Source organism: Morchella importuna (assembly GCF_003444635.1).
Source record: "Morchella importuna strain M04M26 chromosome Unknown Morimp01GS021, whole genome shotgun sequence".
Classification (NCBI taxonomy): Eukaryota; Fungi; Ascomycota; class Pezizomycetes; order Pezizales; family Morchellaceae; genus Morchella; species Morchella importuna.
The window spans coordinates 548,057-570,307 of record NW_025763418.1 but is presented as its reverse complement, the minus strand read 5'-3'; the positions used below and the strand labels follow the sequence as shown (position 1 = coordinate 570,307).

Genomic DNA, 22,251 nt, shown 5'->3' with positions numbered 1-22,251 from the left:
GTGAAAAAAATCAAGACGCCGCCATAATATTCGTACACCGGTCAAAAGAAAGGGGGGGAAAGAAGAAATAAAAAAAAATAGGAAGTAGAGAAGAGAAAAGTAATTCAAAACCGCCCCGTACCCTTCCCGCAGTGACCTGACTAGTAGAATATAAGAAAAAAACATTTCAAAAGAAATTTAACAGAATAGGTTTGAATCAAAAATAAGTCTGCCACACTAAAAATTTCTCGGTTGAGAATCGCCCGCTGCTTGCTCCTAGTATGCGGTACCCTTGAAGAAAAGAAGTGTAAAAGACAAAACGCCATAGAAGCACAAACCACATCTTTCCGAGAGCCTCCGGAAAGTGAAAACGGTACCAGCTCGAAAGAGTGTTGCTTGAAATGAAACCCAGACCCTTGAAAACAAACACAATAGAAAGAATGAAAGGAAGACGAAAGGAGAAAATAAGAATAAACTTGTGGTCGACAGCTTATAGCCAACTACTCGCTCACAATCTCTGAATATTTATGAGAGGTAAACGTAAGGATAAAAGTAATAATCTCGACTCTGGGGATTATTTCGGAGACATCCCCATCCCCAAACCCATGACCGGAGACATGGAGGGTAGATGCGGAGAGCCGTGGTTGGAGTGGATGGACTGAATTCCAGAAGATCGTTTTGACATAATCATTGCAGACTTCTTCTTCAAACAACCAAGTCTGACACGAATGCCTTCCATGTCTACAAAGAGTTAGAACTGGCTTATAGTAAACTAAGGAAAGAAAATACTCACACTTTTCCACGATTCGCCTATCCTCCTCCTCCATCTGCCCGCCATCCGCCTCATTCTCACTGGAATCTCTTTCCAAAACAGCTTCCAGCATCCGAATTGAAGTGACATAAGCCACCTCACACCCGTTGAGATCCTCTCCGATCAATTCATTGACAGCTGCCGCATTGCTCATCTCGAGAGCGCGGTCATACATCAATTTCTCAGCAGTCACTCCAGGAGTAACTGCTACATTCTCGGTACCCGCACCCATGTCATCGTTATCTGGGTTGTTTCTTGGGTGACTTGGATGACTTCTCGGTAACTCCTTCTGTGCGTTCATCAATTTGATACGAACAAACTCAGCCTTTTCCAAAACTTCGTTGAATCGCTCTCGAACCCATTGAACAACATTGTTGATTCGAGCGCTAGCCATTTGAGCAGCTGGGCTCATCGATCCAGGTCGTGAGTTTGATGTAGACCACCAATTGCTTGCAAATTCCATAGCCTTTGACAGCAATCCAAGTGCCTTCACGTACAAGACCAATGCCTCTTCGGCGAGTTGGACAACTGCATCTGGAGTTAGATGCATGTCGCTGCTTCCCGGAGACGATTCACCTCCAAACACTAAATCTCCAGCACTTCCCGATGAAGGTAGCAATCCAAGTCCACGAGGTGCCGAAGGAGCCGATGGCACCAACTGTGCCCATTTAACTTCTGCAAAGTTGTATACAACATCACTCCTACTCGCAGCATCTTCAATAGTTTGAATAGCCATCATATCATCTTCCGCGAGACCACCAGCATTGCTGAGCATAACCATACTTCCGGGGTTGGGTTGCGGTGGATATCCTGATTGCATGTTTGGCGGGCTCTGACTTGGTGGCGAAACACTGACGCCAAAAAGACGGGCGTTGGCGATTTCTAATGCCTTTGCTAGTGTTGACCTCCCCGGCGAAGATCCATAGCGCCGATCATAGGACCCCTTGGAGTGAGATTGAACTTCAGGGCGTCGATTGGTCACCGCAATAGCTCTCGAGGGGATTCTACGTGACAGAGCGCTTGATGAGGGTGATGGTGTAGTTCGACCAGCTCCCCTGGTTGCAATCTCATCGGCAAAAGAGTTAACCTGTACATATTGTTTGTCGATGAAAACGTAGTCCTCCTTCTCTCCATGCTCTTCTTCAACTGGTCGCATATCTCTACCACTTGGGGAGCGCTGAGAGTGCCTGTCTCTTGCTGGTTCTCCTCGCTCAATTCGTTCAACTCGTTCACCTCTTTGCACCAATAGTGAGCTACCAGGTGATGGATCTGTGCCTCTGCTGTGAACCCTCTCCATAGGTACAGCACCGGTATCTCTACCTGAATTCCACCCTTGCCTAGCTGGTGCAGTTGCATGATTCGTAAGCGAGGGGCGAGACTGTGGTCGTTCAAAAGCTGGTGATGATGGTCCAGCGGAAGGAACTTGAGTAGTGAGCCTTCGCTCAACCAACCGTGGTGAGGCCCCGGATGGGCTAAGGGTTGCAAAAGGCAAGGCGGATGACTCTACAGCTGTCCTAGCCCTTGGAGACGGTGGAATGTAGTGATGATCCGGCGCACTTCTTCCTGTTCCTTCTCGGTCGGCTCCAAGTGCCCTCTCGTCACGCGGTGTTCGCAGTGACGGGCTTCTCCTCATTGGCATTGCTTCGGTTCTGATAGCAGCCAAGCTACTTCTGGGTCTTACTACCACCTCTGATACTAAGGGTGCTGGTGCATTTACAGCAGCACCAGGGATTTCACCTCGAACCACAGGGTGATCAAAAAACTCTTGAAATGACATCCTCTCAAGTGGGTTCCTCTTCAATAAACTGCGTACCAACCCTCGAATATCATCACTTGCAATACATTCTCTAGGGAAATCGATTTTATCATTTCGAGCCTCGATCTTCCTGAGCAAATCGACGTGGTTGGGGGCACGGAAAGGCGGTCTTCCCGCGATCATTTCATAAAGAACTGTTCCGACAGACCAAAGATCCGCAGTGGCGTCGTACTTCTCGTATCGGAGGATTTCTGGTGCCATATAGAGTGGAGATCCGCAAAGAGTTTCTGCCATGGAAGTGGCAGGCAGAACTCTCGCGAATCCAAAATCCGCGAGCTTCAAGATGGGTAATGATGGGAGACCAACAAGAGCACGCGATCCTTCCAAGGGAAAAGGGTTTTCGGGGACATGTCCGTCCCAGCCTGGTGGTGGATCTAATAAGAGATTCTGGGGTTTCACGTCCCGATGAACCAGACCATCCTTCCTCAAGTACTCGAGCGCGCTCGCCAGTTGCTTTAAGAAATGTCTTACAACAACCTCGTGGAGTCCGCTTCCCGGGACGGGCGGATAATCATGCATTAGGCCTTCTAAGCAGGGGTGTATGAGATCTAAACGCTCTCTCTTCTTGATGATATGCGAAAGATCACCAACAGAGCAATATTCCATGATGAGATGGATGTACTTGTCAGTTTTCTTGCAGTCTGTGAGAGCTACAATGTGGGGATGGTTTAGCTTCTTGAGAATTTGAATTTCTGATTCAAGATTCTCGAGGAGCTTTCGATTGAGCTTGGCTCTCTGAACGACTTTGATAGCGGCGATAGACTTATTTTTCTGTGTATCAGAAAGCAAACATTAGCCGTGTGAACCAATCATATAAATGCATCGTGAAAAAGCACGAGTTTTAAACGGGTCCAAAGCGAGCGGAGCCGCAAAGTTTATTTTCGAATGAGAGTTTCACGAATAGGATGAGGATGGCCAGCGAAGCACTACCATCGAGGGTAGCGACAGCTCTTCACCATCGTCAAGGTGCATTGCAGGGTATCGAGAAGAGCACCAAAAAAGTAAAACAGAAAACACCAAGAAAACATACCGTATTGTGTCCCTTAAACACAACTGCGAATGATCCTCTACCAATTTCTGCACCTATTCTGTAATTTCCAACTTGTGTGTTCTCCGCTGGTCCTCCTCCAGCAGATGATCGAGAAGCCATGGCTACAAAAAGCTCGGGGCTGGTGTTTCGAGCCTAGATTCGAGACGATGTTTGAAGGGAGAGAGTAAATATTTCCAAAGCTGCTACCGGGCTAGCGATGCTGTGGCAAATGTTGAAATGGTGGTGTTGCCTTTATGTGTCATACATACGACGGTCGAGCGACAGTCCTATCAAGTGTATGGGGGGAGACTATGCTAGCTAACAGTAGAAGACGCGCGAGCCAAAAGATGTTGTTCTAAACAGAAATGCCCTGGGTAAGTGAATGGATAGACACAATATGGTCTAACGAGTAGAGTGTGTATTGAGAAGAAGGGTGTGTTGAACGAGAAACCCTGTGAGCGATGGGAACAAGAGAACGAGAGCTAGCTAGCTCAGGACGATATGTATGTATTGATAACCGAGACGGTTCGAAGGCGGTATTGTGCGAGTGAATGAGATAATAGATGTGAGGAGATGTAGATGGAAAGAAAAAGAATATGTAAGTTTAAGTGAAGGAGGTGGTGGTGGAAGAGGAGACAATACTTTCGAAGGGGAGGGGGGGGGGAGGCAGCGGACAAAAGGTGTGAGGAGAGGAGAGGAGGAGTTGAGAGAGGTGAATCACTAAAGGACGATAGTGAACGAGTAGATAGATAGGGAAGCCGCCAAGGTCCACCCGCGAAGGCAACACACTCTAGATAGGCCTCCCCACAAAATGTCCGCCCTTGGGGTCAGGCCTCTCTGCTGTCTATGTATCTACAAGTAGCTCTATCCAACTGTTACGTGTGCTTCTTGTGGGAGAGGACCTGGCTGAAATGTATCTAGAGCACCGTACACTGCCACTACATAAACATACAGATAGCTACAGCTGTATTGGATGGCTGCACAGGACGGTTTTGTATCTGGCAGTCATAGAGTCATAGGTAACCCACTCAGAGATAAAAGAAACCCCAAGACCACTACTAACGGTCCCAAGACCTTCTTCTCCAACGACAATATCCGGCGCCCACACATAAACAAGCAGAGTACGAAAGAGAGAGAGACTGTGCCCTTCTCTCTCCCAAATCCTGCCACCACTTGCTGCTACCAGACCAGACCAGACCTACCTAGTCGGAGATTCCCAGATGGTGAGCGTCAACTGGCATATTGCGTCGCAGCTTAACAAACTAGCCGCGTCAGGTATGGTCCAAACGAGTATTCCCCTCTCCGGAAAAGCCAGTGTCTTAGGGAAAGCAGGGTAATTCACCTGCTTCAATCACGTAGTTGGACGCCATCCGTATCCATATCCACACCCCGTGTGTGATGAAGAGATATCCGTTCTGTGAAGGCTGTAGGCTGTAGCTACCAGAAATATGGACATGTACAAGCTATCTGTTTCGACTCTCGATTGAGCGGTGGTACATGGTTTGTACATTGCAGTAGCATCATGCTGCTGTCGGTGTGCATCCAGGGTGCGTCGGTACTTCCTGGGGTCTAAAGATAACCTCGATAAGAGCCGCCGCCCCCCATCACATCACTGACCAGCAAAAGAGTGCCATCCAATCCATCCCTCGCAAAAATTCCAAGAACCGTATGCCCTAAGAGTCCTACATTCTGCAAGTCCCTCAAGCGAGACTGAAACCCGAGTCCTGAGGATCCTTCCACGTTCGGCTTATTCCTGCAGGTTCCTCGCTACATGCGGGCCTGTTTCAGACACAAAAAATCATAGTTACAATGTCATGTAGCCCAGGTCCTAGGAGCGAGATTTACGTTTGCTCGAAGGCGGAGGAGGCAGAAAGGGCAATTCATCACCCCTAGCATAGTGAACGCATCAGGGCCTCTATGATTGGCCAGTGTGACTTGAGGTAAGTACATACCTCAAAAAACGTGGGATCAACTATGGTCTTGTGCTCTTTCTGTGGGGAGAACAAACGAAAAAAGTAAAAGAATCCATAGCCCGTTATCCGAAAGTTTAAGCCTAACTATCCTGGAGAGTTTAAAACGTCCAAATTTCGCTCAGTCTCACACATCATTTATCAGATCATCTAATCTTCAATGTTACTTCTACCCCCCCCCCCCCTTTGGGACAACTGCACTCTCCTCTCCGGAAACTTATGATGTGCTTTTTGCTTGTCTGGGCTTCCCCGGGCTTCTTGCTTCCGCGGCGATAACCATGACATTGGTTTGACTGATGATGACATTTACCTCCCCATATCGTAAACAACACTTGGCCGCTTAAGTTCGTCAAATTAGACATTCGGAGAAGGCTTCCTCAAAGAATAATAATAATAAAAACATTCATAGGTATCCATGATCCATCCCTCTCTCCCCCGCAAATTGCACAAGATTACTCACGCTTCCAACACACTTGCAGTACTATGTGCTTTTGTATTATGATTCACAGCATGTTACCAGCGATCTATGAGCACCCCCTTGGAGATATCGAGGCGCCCACGGCCAGTGGAATAAATACTTACCTGTAGGTACGTCGTAAATGTGATCGATCCACTGCCCGCTGCTACCTAACTAACAACAGCAATGCCACAATTATTATTGACCACGGCAGAGGCCCCAGTCAGGTAGGTTAGCTAGTCATTTTTTTTTGTCTCCTCAATTAACGAGGATACACGATTAGCCCGTTGGAGGTGACTACTACCTGAAGCAACCACCGATACATGGTTTCTAGGCTAGGGGAGATCAGACGGCCAACCACTTCTTATGATATGCGGTCCTGTGAGCAGGAGCAGAAACAGCTGTCTTCGACTTACCGGTACTGACTGAGCTTGATTTGGACCGCGCCGCGGGTGCCCAGTGAATAAACCCATCAGTCAATTGCGATTGAGACTACATCAACAGCCGTCCCGTGCTTCTTTCTCACAAAGCTCAAAGCGAACCAAACGGATTGCCGTATGGAGCTCAGTTTTACATGTCACCATCGACAACAAGCGGCGAAAGTGTCGATAAAATCAACATCGAATCACATCCTCCACTTTGAGCTGCATCTCTAGGCCGTGTATGCTCCGCATGGAGCTAGTAGTCCCATCATCCCCACTGTGTTTCAGGATGTCCTAAACTCCCAAGTAAAACTAATAACGGATTCCGATGAGGCGTTATTCACGCGGGGAACGGGTGTTTGCAGAAACCAAGGAAACTAAGCAATAATCATGTGAAACTAAGTTTCTATCGGTTTGGTATTACATTTCTAGCGATTAAAACGATTAAAACGTCGGCACTGTTGTCCAAGATAGTTATAGTCCGGGTTTATCTGGAATTCCCGAGAACTCGGTAAATCGGTTCGGCCGGTCGGCCCTTGAGCTATAACTCGGATGAATAAGGCACAATCCTTGGTGGAATCAAACGGATGAGGAAGCAGGGAGTCCTTCAAAAAAGCGTTCCAGAAGCAGTCGGTTGGAAGAATAATAAATATTAAATTGCGTCTTGAATGTAACCGCGGGCCGAATCACGATCCTGATATCAGCTGGCGATTGTTGCCTGCATGAGAAGTCCAAGCTTTGTTCCTTTATCTGCCCGTATCCTCGTCCCTTATCTCTAACAGCCGAATGAGGGTTCAACTGTTCAACGTCAGCGCCAAAAATATCTCGGATACTGCTTCTCCTGCTCACAACCTTACAATACTTGCTCTCTTCTGGCAGAGACATGCCTTCACTCCGTACCACGACCTCGGATCTTGATATCTACTCTAGCAATTCCTAATATATGACTTGAGGCGCGCCCACCCCTTTCTTTTTAAAAGTTCATTTCTTACTGAGAGAACTCCGAAAGCACCCGTTTCGGAAAGAGGGCGGACCAGATAACCAATCTGTGCTCGCCCATATGCCCCGTCGTCCGTCCCTCGGATACTCGCATTGAGTAAAGGCGCGCGACGCTGTTAACAGCCTACTTTAAATCATGATATCGGGTGCGTACATTTGTGGACGTATGGTACCTATCATCTGAAAGAAATCGTATCTCCTGAAGGGTGGTTCATATCGTTTATCTACTGGTCATCTCCTGGGGAAAGCAGTCGCTTCGGTGATCGCGAATCTCATCTTGATAAATAACCTTCCACTCGGTGTCAATTTCAAAATACATACCTACATGCGCCAGTTGCCTCCCGAGAACTGTTCGGTTGGTCACTTGGTGGGAGATTCGCCCAATTCTATCCTGCCTGCAAGCCGCCTATTCTGTTTTCAATATTAGAGTCATAATATTACATGTAGTGACTTTTTTTTTTTTTTGACTTCCCTTTGTTCGGCGCTCACACATATATCAATTCACGAATATCATTGTGAATTCTCACAAAGAGCACCGCGGCCAACGGTCCTTTGTTATCCATCTTGATTTCCTATCTACTATCCAAACATTGGAATTCCATTCCAGACTGCGAGTCTGCGACGCAATGATAACCTTTGCAGAAACAAGGGCAAGGGTTATCATTCCTCGTAAATTGGTTTGCCCTGCATATCCTCAAACACTAGGTTAAAAAGCCTAACCTGAGTATGAGGCACGCGAACACTTTTGTATGTGAATCGAAAATCCAGCGCAGAAATCTAGAAGGTCCTTATCCTGGGACTGCAGACGACTCTATGCGCCCGCATAGCATCTACTCTATTCTGAGTACTCTACATATACGTGGCCATATCTGCGGCCATGCATGGGAGGGTGTGGCTGGATTCATTGAGAGCCACATAGACGGTCCGGTCATAGATAAGGAACCCCATTAATTGCATATACATGACATGTCTGAAGAGTGGGGTAAGGCTAGGGGAAACGAAACATTCTTACAATCTGGGGTGAAGTATACTGCGATGAGGGGGAGATGTCACGTATGTAGGTTATTCAGGCTCTTTTGGGGATCCACGTCGAGTGATTGTTTATGAAAAAACAAGCGCAGTCGATCACTGATAGGATATTCTACCGACCCCACTGGACTCGACCGTGAGACTGAGCCATACCCGGGAATACATGAGATGAACCCTCTCTATCTATCTACTCGACGATCTAATACTGGTACCCCACTAGAGTCCTATTGTTTGCTGCAGAATGGTGAAGTGGCAGTAGTAGTCAGTCGTCAGTCTAGTTCAGTCATCCCCACCACCAACATCATGGGATTGGGTACAACCACTGTACTACCGGATGATTAGTTAATCCGGAATACTAGTAAAGGCAACTCTACAGTCTCTCTTTGGTTCAATTGCGAAGTCTGCTGCTCTACTCAACCCATTAACTACCCACGCGCCGAGAGATATGCAGAAGCTCATTACACCATTGATCAACCAGAGTACCCCAAGCGACAAAAGATTCGACCGGGTATGGTATGGTCTTTGCGTTGCGCACCATGCGGGTGGGTCAGACGTCTACTCTACTCCACCACCCACTGCATAACTTCTCCGCAAAAAAATAACATTCCACTGAATTATTCATGAAGATCTGACCGGCGAAACACATAGAGGTGAAACGATATTATAGCCGGGGTTCTACGTTTTCTTGCTAGGGTGGTGATTCTTCCGAGCACCTGCGAGTGTCATGAAACCCGCACCCGACGACGTCACTGGAAAGCACAGTCCGCTCACTCACTCTCCTCTCCCTCCCGGAAGAGAGGAGGGGGCGCGAAGGAATCATAGCCTGAATAATCATATACGTTTCTTGCACTTTTCGCGCGGATCGCAGAGCGGGCCTGCATAGGGCAGTTTCTTTCAAGGGACGGGGTAACTGCGGAGTGGTTTATATGTGAGTATTCCGCCTAAGAATAAAATGAGGCGGGCGGAGATGTTACGATTATGTGGTTTGACGGTTTGTAGTCATGAGCTGTCACTCGGTAACGGGTCTTCCCGGTGGGTATTTGGTTTCTAAGAAGCCAGTAGAGGTCCTTTGCCTATAAGCAACGGGTGAAGCGGTCGACGGGAATTTGGAGTACATCATGTGGGATATCGCTGGCTTTGAATTGATCCGTTACTGGGCTCCGGAGGAATTGGTGCCATGTAAAGTTAGAGCTAGCTCTAAAGGAAAGAGGTTCAAGGCGGAAACCAAGGCGGAAACCTGATACATATCTAGAGTTGGATAGAAGCCCTGGGATAGGGTAGAGAGCCATCTCTCCATAGGTCGGGCGTCCAATGAGCTGACTCGAGCTATATTTACACCAGTACGTGTAGGCCAGCGAAGCTCGGTATTTTACTATGATTTGGACTGAGTCGGCCGATGAAGGTACATACAAACATATACATTTTGACTGGGCTAGACTCTGTGAGACACGTGCACTGTTTCGGTGAATCAAACTTTTAAGCTTTGTTAGACAGCGCCCGATCCTGGAAAATTAATCTCTCTGGGCCCGCCGCGCACTCCGCACCTGTCAACAACAGTCTGGTCCGGCCGGAGGGAGTACACCGACATATTACTGTCTAGACTAGATCAAAATTACGGGCATTGCGGTAACCTGGAAATAGGGATGAACTAATATGCACATCAAAATTGTCGCAAAAGTCTCCTGTGCGCTAGTAGCTGCAGTTTGGGATTTTCACGTAGTTTCAATAGCTGTATCTATAGCTCTTCCCGACCCTCCGCACTGCTCGCGAGACGCAACTCTCTTTGCTCGGGAGCAGCTATTTCTGATGCGCTTGCCGCGGCCATCATCGCATGGCCCGCCGGAGTATGGATGCGGCAGTGCGGCGGCAGCTAGTGTTTGGGCTGGCCTAAAGAGGTGGTCCTCTTCTTAGGTCCTTCGGCCGGTCAATATTCAGCGGATGACGCGGGTAGGCAAAAAGATCTAGTTCCTTTTTAAGGTTCTAATGAAACGTGGTTATAAAGTGGTCTGGTCAGGTACCCCTAATAGCGGTTTGGACTTATTCGAATTATACTTCGCCTGCCAGACGGGACTTGCCAGTTTGGCAGGTTTGTGCAGCCTCTAGAAATAATGAAAGCGAGGGCGCATCTAACTGGGCCGCTACCGCAATGGGTTGGGGTCCAATCAATGGCGGCCAAGAATAAAATCCTGTAATTTATCCTCCAGCTCGATCATTGACAGCTGCAACCATCGTCTCGAACTTCAGGATAACTAAATTCCAGTATTTTGTGATTTCTGGAAAGTCAAGCGGGGTTTCGTCGTTGGCTATTGAGAGAACAAACAGAACGCAGAACTACATTGTAGTGAAACACAGATTTTTTTTTTTGGGGGGGGGGCTGCACCAAGGTCTGAGTTTGTCTGCATGTTTTGGTGCCGGTCCAGATAGACAGACCTACCACATCACCTCCTTCAAAGGTCTCCGCAAGCCATACTTGAGACATTCAGAGCGACGATGGCCATTTCAACTATGTACAGATTTATCGCCCTGCAGCGGCTCAAAGATACTTTCCTGCAGCCGGGCCCCGGGTGACAGCTACTCCAGATTGTCCGGTCTTTGGACATAGCCGCTAAAAAGGAAGGAAAATAAAGAGAGACACCATAATCGGGGAGCACAAATAACGGCCACGGGATCGAAAGCCTTGGCCATAGGTATGTCAATTGCGACGTCCCAATACGCGGCGCCCGGATTCGTGCACTGTTGGTACCCTCCCGGTCGATCATTGACAGTTACGGCGAATGGACAACCTGAACTTCAGCACCGGTACCTGGGGCACAGTCTTCGCAAACTTAACCCCCGCTCCTAAACCACTAAATACATGTAGGAAAGAAAAAAATCTGGCTCCCGCATAAGAACCGAGCTTTCATCTCAAAGAGCATCTTACAGAGCTGGTTTGGGCTGGATTTTACTAATTGTTCCCTTGTTTCCGCCTAGCTACGAGTAATTAAAGTGTCTGTTTGTACTGATTAGTTATCAGTATCCGGCTGATGCGTAGGAGGAGATAACTAGGACCATGGGCGTCTTTCTACGCTGCTACTCGAAATGATGGGCACGGACCGGAAGGGGGGGGGGGGGTGAGTAGGTCAAACTCGGCACAGCTGAAACTGTATTTTGAAAGCCCCTAGGCCCGGCGGGAGCGGGCCGGTAGGCCTGTAGGAAGATAGAGAGGTTTGGTGTGTGCAAACTCACGGTATCTCCTCAGTCCCTGGCTGGGGCCCGGGAAATATGATGTCTGCCGACTCTAACTACGCATGTACTAGGCTAGGGAACTACCGGGCCTTTAACTGTAGAGCAGCAGGCAGAGAATCCTAACCAGGCAACCGAGACCATCCCCCCCCCCTCTCTCTCTGGAATAAGTCTTCTGGGATAGGTCTTCTGGACGAGCTACATGTCGGTCATGAGCACGCCGCTTTCTTGCAATTAGCGGAGGGGGAGGCCGGTTGGTCGTCAAACTTACTATAGGGGATGAGACATTGCTAGCTAGCTGTTCGCAACGGACATGTCGATTCCCAGCGCCACTGTCAGAAATTAATTATTCTTCGTGAATATCAGTGCGTGCAGGACTGATCTTTTGAAGTATATATTTTGGGCATGAGCGTGAGGGTGGTTGCAGTAGATGAAAGGATGAAGCTAATGTACTACTTACTTAAGTTGTGACTGGTAGCTATGCATTATATGGACATCGTCTCAGACCTACGGAATACGATATCCCAAGTTTTACTTCCTGATGGATCGAACGGGAAACACTTATCTTTGGATTAGAAAGTTTGTCGCGGCTGCTCGTGGTTAGAATTTGCAGTTTGCATCCTCTGGATAGCTACGCCGGACGGGAGCCCCTCAGATGGCCTAGGTCGGTACCAGACTAGTTCCTATAGGATCAATTGATGTACGCATATAGGTAGATCGATACTCTGCTTTTCTCTGGAAGATTACAGGGTGGCAAGCCTAATGGTGGGCAACGAATCGGTTTCACATAGGTAAAAACCATTTTCTTTTTGTGGATACATACCAATAGATAATTGATCGATACTGCTGTTAGTTATCAGTGGTTAGGAAGCTAGCCTTTATCAGTCAGTCGTAGCATTCGACGCTGAAAAGTACCACTGTTTGGGGACTCTGTATAATCGGTGATTGACAGCAAGAAGAACGGACGCCTCGAGCTCGATTCCTCCTGGATGGGGAACTCTGGCCTCTGAAAACCGGGGCCCTCTTTTTTTCACTGTTTCTTTTTTCTTTTCCTTTCTTCTCTCTCTCTCTTTTTTTTCTTACTGTTAGAGCTGAGGATGTCATTGGAGGAGTTAGAGGAAGGAGGAGGAGGGGGTAGAAGGAGAGAGAACTGTGGGTGGCAGTATACCAAGGCTAGATGGAACTGTAGCGTGATCTTGAGGTGGTAAGGGTAGATAGGGTTAGTGGACGAAGGCGGGGGGGTGTTTATAACTCCCTCCCCGGCCGCGGTGAAGTGAAAAGGGGACTTTTTACAAGGGTGCTTGGTTACTCGACGCGTATGGGGAGTAGTAGTTGCGCTGATAGAAGTTGTGTTGGTGGTATTGATATTGGGCGTTGGTAGTGGATAAATACGAGGATGGGCATGCAATTGATGGGGTGCTAATATCGACCGAGTGATCCCTCATGATGGAGAGTGCATGATTGAAGATGCATGTTTTTTTTATTATGTCTTTGATTACTGAGATTAACACGACCATAACCACGACCACGACCATAACTCTACGCTGCAAACTGGCTCACATTCTACTACTTACCTCGCCCGTCCAGCGTCTCTACTACCACCGCTTCCCAGTTACCGCAACCACACATCACATCCACCCCATCCTTCCACTCCGGTCCATTCACCGCACACAAACCCACATCCACATCCAAATCACAAACAACCGCACCACATCCCATATCAAAACTCAGTAATGGCTAAAAAGTCTTCCGCACTCTAGCATAAAAAAAAAGGCTATGTAGCTAGTTAACAAGTTAACAACTAACCAACCCCAAGCAAGTCCCAGCTCTAATTCCACCTCCCCACCGGCACCTGCAGCACCCCACCACCGCCACCACCGCCACCACCGCCCCCAGACCCACCACCGCCGTCGCCGTCTTCCCCGCGACTCGACGCCTTCCCCCTCCCCGCGCCGCGCGTTGGCTTGCTCTGCGCTGCTTCATGCTTCCTATCACCCCCACCCCCATTAGCCCAGAACAAAAACAAGAAAGAAAGAAAAAGAAAAAAAAAGGGGGAGAAATATACCTCAGCTCCTCCGGCACCCTACTAATCGCACTCTTCATCAGCATCTGCTTCAGCTCATACAGCACCTCCGCATCCTCGCCGCCCAGAAACGTAATCGCAACACCGCTCTTCCCCGCACGCCCCGTGCGCCCAATACGATGCGTGTACTGCTCGATGCTCGTCGCCATATTAAAGTTAATCACCAGCGACACATCAGGCACGTCGATACCTCTCCCCGCCAGGTCCGTCGCGACCAGCACGTCGGCCTGGTTGCTGCGCAGCTGCATCAGCGCCTGCTCTCGCTGGTCCTGCGACTTGGACCCGTGCAGCGTGACGGCGCGCCAGCCGATGTGCTTCAGGTCCTTGGCGACGGCGTCGCAGTTGCGCTTGATGTTGACGAAGACGATAATCGGCGCTGCGAACTCTCGCGAAGAGAGGATCTCCGAGAGACGCTTCTTGCGGCGGTCTTCGCCGGGGATGAACTCGACGCGCTGCTCGACGGTGTCGACTGCCTCGCCGGCGTTGCCGATTGTGACGATGGCGGGGCGGCGGAGGTACTTCCGCGCGATGCGCTCGATGGCGGGCGGCATGGTGGCGGTGTACATCATTGTCTGTCTGAAGCGGTCCTTGCCGCCGAGGTGCTTGGACATGAGGATGGGGTTCTCGGCGTCCTCGGTGTCGGGCTTGATGTTGTGCACGGGCAGGGCGTCGAGGATCTTGTTGACGGACTCCTCGAAGCCCATGTCGATCATGCGGTCGGCCTCGTCCATGATGACGTAGCAGCACTGCGAGAGCACCAGGAGGCGCCGCTCGAGGCAGTCGACCAGGCGGCCTGGGGTGGCGATGATGATTTCGGCGCCGTCGCGCAGGTTGTAGGCTTGTTCTTCGATGGTGTGGCCGCCGACGATGGACACGCAGGTGAAGCCGAGCGGGGTGGCGAACTTTTTGGCTTCGGACTCGATTTGTTGCGCGAGTTCGCGCGTGGGGGCGAGCACGATGGAGTAGGGGCCGTCGTTCTTGGTGAAGTCGTCGAGCGAGGGGAGTTCGGAGATGTACACGAGGAGCGGGAGGATGAAGGAGGCGGTTTTACCGGACCCGGTGACGGCGACACCGATGAGGTCGCGGTTTTGCAGCGCGATGGGGATGGCGGCACGTTGGATGGCGGAGGGGTCTTTGTAGCCTACGTCCGACACGATCTCGAGGAGGCGCTTGGGGAGGTTGGATTCGGACCATGAGCGCATGGGGTTTGGGATTGCGCCGCCTATAGTAGCCGTTAGTTATGAAAAAAGCCATATATAGAGCCAATGATAAAAATATACACATACCTCTCGTCGCAATATTGAAGTCCTCCTTAAAGATCCTCCAATCCCTCTCCTTCATCATCTCCAGCGGCTTCTCGCTCCAATGCTTATCCACCCAGTTTGCACCCTCCCTCTTCCTCCTCTCCATCTCCATAATCTCCCGCGCCCGCCGCTTCTCGTCCTCGCCGCGCGCCTCAAGCGCCTTCGCATACCCCTGCGTCGGCGCCTCCGTTTCCGCAAACCCGCCCAGCCGGCCCCGCCCAAAGAAGTGCGCCTCGGCCCGGTTCGCATACAGCGGGTTGTAGTCGGGACTCGTGTCCTCCTCGGCCCCCCACTCAAACGTAAACTTGCGCTCGCTCGTCTTGCGCCGCTTCTTCTTGGTCGACGACGTGCTGTCCGGGTCCGCGCCCATGTACCGTCGCCGGATCTCGGCCGCCTCGGCGTGCTCGGCCACGCTCCGCTTCTTGTCCTTGTCTCCTGCTCCCGCTGCCCCTCCTGCTGATGGCGGCGGCGGTGGTCCCATATTCCCACCACCGCCACCGCCGCTGCGGTTCCCGCGCATTGCGGCAGGCCCTGTCGGCGGCTCGCGGTCTCGTAGTGCTTTCGGCCCCGTGGGTGGCCCACCCCCACTGCCTCCTCCACCGCCGCCGCCGCCGCCACGATACCCATTCTGAGGATGTTGTTGCTGCTGCTGTGGCGCACCACGGCGGTCGCGGTCGCGGTTGGTGGGCTCAGGCTGTCGTGCGGCGGCGGCGGCGCGTTTCCGCTGCTCGTCGACCTCCTTCTGGCGCTTCTCGAGGGCGAGGGCCTCGCGTTGGGCCTTTGTCAGGAATTTTGGCTGGTTGGATTCTTTTGTTAGCTAGTGAAAAGGGAGGTTGGGGGTGGGAAAGGGGATGAGGGGGAGGGGAGGGGAGGGGAGGGGAGGTACTCGTTTCGCGGCCTCGTCGGCCTCTTTCTTCTTTTGAGGATCTCTTCGATGCTGAGGGTCCGCGGGAGGGGGCTGCTTTGGGGGCTGTCTTTGGGGGTGGAGGGGGTGGCGCGAGGTCGATTGGTGGTGGGGGGGGCACGTCGGGGGGCGGTGGGGGCGTGGGATGGTGGATGGTGGGGGGGGGATGGCGTCGGTGTCTGTTGGGGGGGCGGCGGGGGTGGGGGGGGTGAGGTGAGGGCGTCCATGGCTGTGTGGAGCTGGAGAGATGTCTGTGTCTGTATTCTGTGTCTGTATTGTGTCTGTATTCTGTGTCTGTATTGTCTGTCTGTGGGGGTGCTGTGTGATGTTGATGTTGATGTTGATGTTGGTGATGTTGATGTTCAGAGCAGAGGTTGTGTCTGTGTCTGTGCCACCCGAGACAGAGCCGCACATGCAATTTTTACATAAAGCGCCAGAGCGGGCATCGACAACATCACAATTCTCACTGTAGACTATATATATTCGAGTGCTGTGTGCAGTTGAGATCTCACAAGGCAAGCACTGGCCGAGAACCGAAAACTGCGAATTGTAACCGCAATTGCAATTGTAGAGATAGAGATAGAGATATAATATATACAGCCCTGTATATACAGCAAACAGAGAAAAAGACCTCTCCCCCCCTCTCCCCCCTCGTCCATTCCACATTCCCCCTTCCCCCTCTACCTCGGCCACTCCTTCCACCCCCTCCCGTGCCCCAACTTCCTCCATTTGTCGATAAGCTTCGGCATCCCCTCCATCGCCTTCTTCCTGACCTCGAGCCTGCCCGTCCACACACCCCATTAGCACCCCTCCCTCTCCCCAAAAGCCAAAAACAGCAAGCAGAAAGAAACAAAAAAAGAAACATACTTCGCCCTCAACGCCCTCTCCCACCCCTTCCCCTTCGGCGTCAACATCCTCTTCAACCTGGGCCCGACCTCCGCCCTGACCGCCCTCGCCGCCGTGCCCTTGACCGTCTCGGGGAGCAGCTCCTCGACGCCGCACTCCTGCGCGGCCTTGACGAGCTCCTTCTGCCGCCGCAGCGAGTATTTCGGGTTGTGCCATTTGCCCGTCACGGCCGACTTGGTGTGCCGGAAGATGGCGGCGTGGTTGCTGCCGGGTGGGTGCTGTGCGAAGAAGCGGTGCAGCAGTGGGGGGAGGCGCTGCTGCGCGAGGGTGATGTAGGTCGAGGGGGTCGACATTGTGTGCTGTGTTGTGCTGTGTGTGGTGGGGGGGGGAGGTGGGAGGTGGTGGTGGTGGTGATGGTGATGGTGGTGGGGAGGAAAATTGGGGCTTGGCGGTGGTGGTGGTGGTGTCAATGATTGCAGGGGTAGGTGTGGTACTGGCCGAGTGATATATCGATGAACCGTCAATGTTAAACCGTCCCCCCCCCCCCCTTATATTAGGGGGATTGAGTTTGTATGAGAGATCTGTTGTTTCTATTATTTGAACAAGATCTGTTAGCAAGGCTACACTACATGTGGTTTTTTCTTTCTTTTCTTTCTGGAGGGGGTCAGTATTTTTATTGCGCCAGGAAACAGCTGTGTTCATTGTCAAATGGCCAACCCCTGAAAAGCCACACAGGCACCATCGACGCCAGCCCACGCTCACACATTCTCAGGCTTAACTACTGTCTGTCTGGGGTCTAGAGGCTCTACTCAATTGCTCTTAATGCTTGAATAGCTCGATCGAATGAAGGAAGACGAGAGTGATGCATCGAGTCGGTGCTATAGTCACAGGGACTGCGGTGTCATCATTAGCTATATGGACTTGTCTCTACTTGCTTATTTACTCCCGTTCTAGTACCCCTTTTTTCTCTTTTACCATCATCAATACACATAATCATTCGGGCTTTGTTTTGCTTTATCGAGCCTGAGCTTTTCTTCTCCTGGCTCGCTCCAAAACGTCTACCGCTCGCTGTTTTTGGCAATTTTGTTATAAAAGCGGAATGCGGCATCAGTTTTACCCCCGATTTCTGACACTCCACGAGAAGAAGAAAAAGACCTGCACGGGTATCATTTCACCCCTTTACACTTCTCACAACCTTTTCGAAAAGAAACACTCACATAGTATCAATACCGATACCCTCCCAATTGCAACTGACCCAATTGATATGCACTAGATCACTAGAACTATGCTATAACTACTATAACTACTAGCTACACTATGCTACTACTCCCCCACTTCCCCGCCTCCCCTTGCCCATCCCCGGGCCCTCTTCCTTTATCTTTCCACAAGTACCTTTTTACTACATATCACTCACTACTACTATTCTTTAAATACAATCCTTTCCTTCCACCCTCCCCTCCCCTCCACTAGTCTGCCTCTCGGAATTAAACACTCACAATCAAAACACCCACACACGACCAGCTGCAATTTAGCCACATACACCCATACACACACGCGACAAACACAAGAAAATAAACGTCCATCGAGTCCAATATAAAAGGTGTAAATAATAAGAGAAAAGAAAGAGAAAGAGAAAGATTCACAATCGTCCCCACCATCGCCGGCTATAAAAGAATATAGGAAGAATATAAAAAAGTAGTAAAAAATAGTATAGAAAAAAAAATAAAAAGATAGAATATCGGGTTTTTTTAAAAAAAAAACAGAAAGAAAATATACCCAATAAAGTCCCCCCCCAATTGGCCCTCCCATCCCTCCCATCCCGCCCCATCCATCCCGCCCATCTCCCTTTCCCACCCCACCCCACCCTCCACGTCTCCCATATGCATTGCAAACCCCACAAAAGAAAAAAGAAAAACAAAAACAAAAAAGCCAGGAAACCCCCACTACTGCCCAAAGCTCAAACTCGCAAACGCATCCGGACTATGCCTCCCACTCTGCCACGCCCCAAAGTCCACACTCTCCTGACTCCTATGCCCGCCCTGCATCCCCCCCTTCTGCCCGCCATTCACCTGCTGCTGCTGCTGCACCTGCTGTTGCTGCGCCTGCGGCAAGAACGGATTATTGCTCCCCGCACTGGGCGCCGACATGCTCCTCTCCATCGCTGTCGGCGGCGGCTTATTCTCCGCCAGCGGCAGGGGCACGGGGTTCGCGCTTGGCTGCGGCGCGAGGTGGGGATAGTTGAAGAGCGCGAGGATGGCGGACTTGTCGACGCCGCCTGTGCGCTGCTGGAGGAGCTGTGATTGGTATGGGTTTGGCTGTGGGGAGAGGGGCTGTGGCTGGGAGGCCCAGAGGGGCGCTTGCGGGGCGAGTTGGGACTGTAGGTATTGTTGCTGTTGGAGTTGGAGTTGGTGGGCGGCTTGTTGTTGGGCTGCGAGTTGTTGCTGTTGTTGGGCTTGGAGTGCGGCTTGCTGCTGCTGTTGTTGCTGCTGCTGCTGGAGTGCGGCTTGCTGCTGGGTGAATTGTTGCTGTTGGAGGAATTGCTGCTGCTGCTGTATTAGCATCTGCTGCTGCTGCTGTGGGGCCTGATGCTGGTACGGGTTATTCATTGTCGGCGGCGCCGAGTTCGTTACAAACGGGTTATACCCGGCGACAGCCTGCGGCGCCGCATACATGGTCCCGTTCCCGTTCTGGCTATAGTACGGATTCGTGGGACTCTGCTGCGGCCCCGTCGAGTGCGTGCTAACCTGGTACTGCCCCTGCTGCCACCCCGTCGCCTGCATCTGTATCGGCGCAGGCACCGGCACCGGGGCCTGGAACCACGAGTCCGCGCCCGCGCCGTACGACGTCGGCGGCGCCGACTGTGGCTGCGGCTGCTGTATCGCGGGCGTGCTTGGCTGCGAGGAGTAGATTGTTGGGGTGAGCCCTCTTGATATGCCGCGACCTCTGTCGCACCGGGGGGTAGTGGCGGGAGCTCGCGGTCCAGCGCCTCGAAGGGGTTCGGACTCCCGGGCTTCTTGGCGGCTGCCGCGGGGGCGAGGCCCGGTGTCTTTGCGTTGTTGAGGCGGGTGAGGTGCTCGACACTCTCGGCGACGTTGCCGTCGGTGAGCACGAGCACCTGTAGTATCTGCTTGTCGTCCTTGAAGCCCATTTCCTGCAGCGTCTTAAGCTGGTCCTCGTACTTGATGGCTGGCGGGGCCTGCACCATTCCGTGCGGGAACTGGACGGGCGGGGGAGCGGAGTCGCCATATGGTGTGGCGCCCAGGACCTGTGTGACCTTCTTCTGGGAGGGGGAGGTGGAGCGGAAGACGCCGAGGCGGGAGGTGAGGCCGCCGGAGACGGAGCGTTGTTTCTGTTGGGGCGCGGGGCGCTGCGACTGGAAAGAGGCGTTGCTGGATGATGAGGAGGGGAGGGAGAGCCCGCCGCCGCCGCCGACGGAGGCTCCGAAGGAGGAGGATGCGTTGGAGGAGTTAGAGGAGGTGGATGACGCTTGTTCTGAGGGGCCGCCGCGGAAGAGCTGGTACTCGTATTTGTTGCGGATGTAGCGCTCGAGGACACCGACGGAGTCTTCGTTGCTGATGGGGGCTGGGTGCTTGGAGGGGTCGGGGTTGTAGTAGAGGTTGGATTTGGCGTTTCCGTTCGCGCGCATGTTCTGTAGAGGTTAGTCTGGAGCTGTGGGGGAGGGCTGGAGAGGGGGAGGGGTGGAGTGCGGTACATCGATCTGGTCGCTGGTCCATGAGTCCATTGAGATGGACTTTACTTTCGAGATGTGTGTCCCGAGTTTCCGGTGTAGTGACGCGCATCGTATGCACAGGAAGATACCTAGCTGTAGCAATCATGACGGAACGTTAGCAGCTATGGCGGAGATGGTGACGGCAGCGACCTGTACTCTAGCTATATGTAGCTCCCATATAGCTGCGAGGATCCAGGTTCACCGGAGAAGGTTGTGGTGGGGGGTGGGGGTGAAGGATGGGGAAGGGCTATTTACACTCCAACTCGCCCATGCTACATTGGCACAAAATACCCGGTCAGCACTTTAATCTCCATATTTGCGTCAGAGGCAGAGGCAGCAAGAAAGCAAGCAGTAAGCAGTAAGCAGTAAGCAGTAAAGCAAGTAACAGTAGCACCAACCTGGGTTCTGTGTCCCGCAATCCGCACAGCGGTCATTGCCCGGTGCCGACTTGAGCAGGTCCTGGAGGATACGCTCGTTCCGGGCTTGCTGCCGCTTGTTGATGATTGAAGACATGCTTCTGTCCTCCCCCTCCTTGTGGTGGTTGTTTGTACCTGAGGTGGCAGCAGCTCGGGGGTGCTGGGGGAAGCTGGAAGCGCCGAAGTTAGGGGTTTTTTCTCTCTTTTTTGTTCCTGGCTGCGCCGGAGGTAAAGGGCGGATTAGTGCTAGGTTCGAGTCAAATGAGTGAGTGAGGTCGAGTATCTCGGATGAACAAGTTGTTTGTCGATTTGGGTGGTGGTGGTTGCGGTGGTGTTGGTGGTGGTGGGGGGGGGGGTGGAAGGTGATGTTTAGACTGTACCTACTGGGGGGGGGGGGGGTTGTTTGTTGAAGATGTTGATTCTGGTCAAGATCTGGTCAGGATCTAGGGTGTTTTGTCTTGGAAGGGGGGGGGGGGGGGGGGGGGGGCGTCTAAGTGCAGCAGCAGCAGGGAGAAAGAAAGAAAGAAAAGGTGCACTGACAGACAGACTGACTGACTGAGGAAAAGATAGACAGGTTTCTAAAAGAAGATCAAGAGGGTTAAAAGGGAAATAACGATCGTCTCTCTCTCGAGCTATCTCGCCATACTCCATCCAGTCGTAGTCAGGCACAAAACTACCACGCAGGTGAATATTTACAGAACAGGCACATCTGCACCTGAAGGGAAGAAGAAAAGAAAAGAAATAACGCTGGTTCCAGAATTCTTCTATTGCATTGACGCTGGTAATATTATCTCCGGGCGTCTACTCTAGATATGTACATGTAAGGAAGCATTCTTGCCCTTCTCCTTTGTCCCCTGTAGCCGCTGACAGAATCCATCCCATCGGTAACAACCCATTCTATTGCTATATACAAGGTTATGATATATCGGATTACATCGGAGACCGATTATCCAAATTCGACTCCCGGAAGAGAGAGAGAGCAGGCTCAAAGAGCCCACTCGTCCCCCCCCCGCCAAAGAGCCGAAACACGGACAACCAGTGCAACATGCCTTCCACAAAGTCCAGGAGCCTAAAGAGAACCCCCTTTCCCGTTTGTTTTCTCTCGAACGCCAATATGACCGATGCTCGCCAGTAATGGTACGCGAGTAGTACGAATAAACGTTCTTGGGAGAGAAAAAAAAAAAGAAGGGAAGGAGGGCGCGTGAGACAAACAAGTGGTGAGAGAAAACGGCT

General features: G+C 51.5%; 6 protein-coding genes across 6 annotated transcripts; 1 reads left to right on the top strand and 5 right to left on the bottom strand.

The window, feature by feature from the left end:
- Nucleotides 1–553: 553 nt before the first annotated feature.
- On the bottom strand, nucleotides 554–3,756 carry LAJ45_06988 (uncharacterized protein; the record flags this gene model as incomplete). The annotated part of the gene is made up of 3 exons (XM_046116548.1): nucleotides 554–720; nucleotides 773–3,377; nucleotides 3,637–3,756. The coding sequence occupies 3 exons, from the start codon at nucleotides 3,754–3,756 to the stop codon at nucleotides 554–556; spliced, it is 2,892 nt and encodes a 963-aa protein (XP_045970317.1).
- Nucleotides 3,757–4,447: 691 nt separating this feature from the next.
- Nucleotides 4,448–4,973, top strand: LAJ45_06987 (uncharacterized protein; the record flags this gene model as incomplete). Its single annotated transcript, XM_046116547.1, has 6 exons — nucleotides 4,448–4,494; nucleotides 4,558–4,563; nucleotides 4,642–4,655; nucleotides 4,709–4,757; nucleotides 4,823–4,911; nucleotides 4,969–4,973. 6 exons carry the CDS (start codon nucleotides 4,448–4,450, stop codon nucleotides 4,971–4,973), a joined length of 210 nt encoding a protein of 69 aa, XP_045970316.1.
- A 2,091-nt stretch (nucleotides 4,974–7,064) lies between these two features.
- On the bottom strand, nucleotides 7,065–7,370 carry LAJ45_06986 (uncharacterized protein; the record flags this gene model as incomplete). The annotated part of the gene is made up of 2 exons (XM_046116546.1): nucleotides 7,065–7,283; nucleotides 7,338–7,370. The coding sequence occupies 2 exons, from the start codon at nucleotides 7,368–7,370 to the stop codon at nucleotides 7,065–7,067; spliced, it is 252 nt and encodes an 83-aa protein (XP_045970315.1).
- A 6,193-nt stretch (nucleotides 7,371–13,563) lies between these two features.
- LAJ45_06985 (uncharacterized protein) lies at nucleotides 13,564–16,440 on the bottom strand (the record flags this gene model as incomplete). Its single annotated transcript, XM_046116545.1, has 4 exons — nucleotides 13,564–13,723; nucleotides 13,801–15,040; nucleotides 15,105–15,918; nucleotides 16,009–16,440. 4 exons carry the CDS (start codon nucleotides 16,438–16,440, stop codon nucleotides 13,564–13,566), a joined length of 2,646 nt encoding a protein of 881 aa, XP_045970314.1.
- A 266-nt stretch (nucleotides 16,441–16,706) lies between these two features.
- Nucleotides 16,707–17,225, bottom strand: LAJ45_06984 (uncharacterized protein; the record flags this gene model as incomplete). Its single annotated transcript, XM_046116544.1, has 2 exons — nucleotides 16,707–16,806; nucleotides 16,894–17,225. 2 exons carry the CDS (start codon nucleotides 17,223–17,225, stop codon nucleotides 16,707–16,709), a joined length of 432 nt encoding a protein of 143 aa, XP_045970313.1.
- Nucleotides 17,226–18,815: 1,590 nt separating this feature from the next.
- On the bottom strand, nucleotides 18,816–21,115 carry LAJ45_06983 (uncharacterized protein; the record flags this gene model as incomplete). Its single annotated transcript, XM_046116543.1, has 5 exons — nucleotides 18,816–19,766; nucleotides 19,814–20,521; nucleotides 20,585–20,695; nucleotides 20,858–20,874; nucleotides 21,001–21,115. 5 exons carry the CDS (start codon nucleotides 21,113–21,115, stop codon nucleotides 18,816–18,818), a joined length of 1,902 nt encoding a protein of 633 aa, XP_045970312.1.
- Between the last annotated feature and the right edge of the window lie 1,136 nt (nucleotides 21,116–22,251).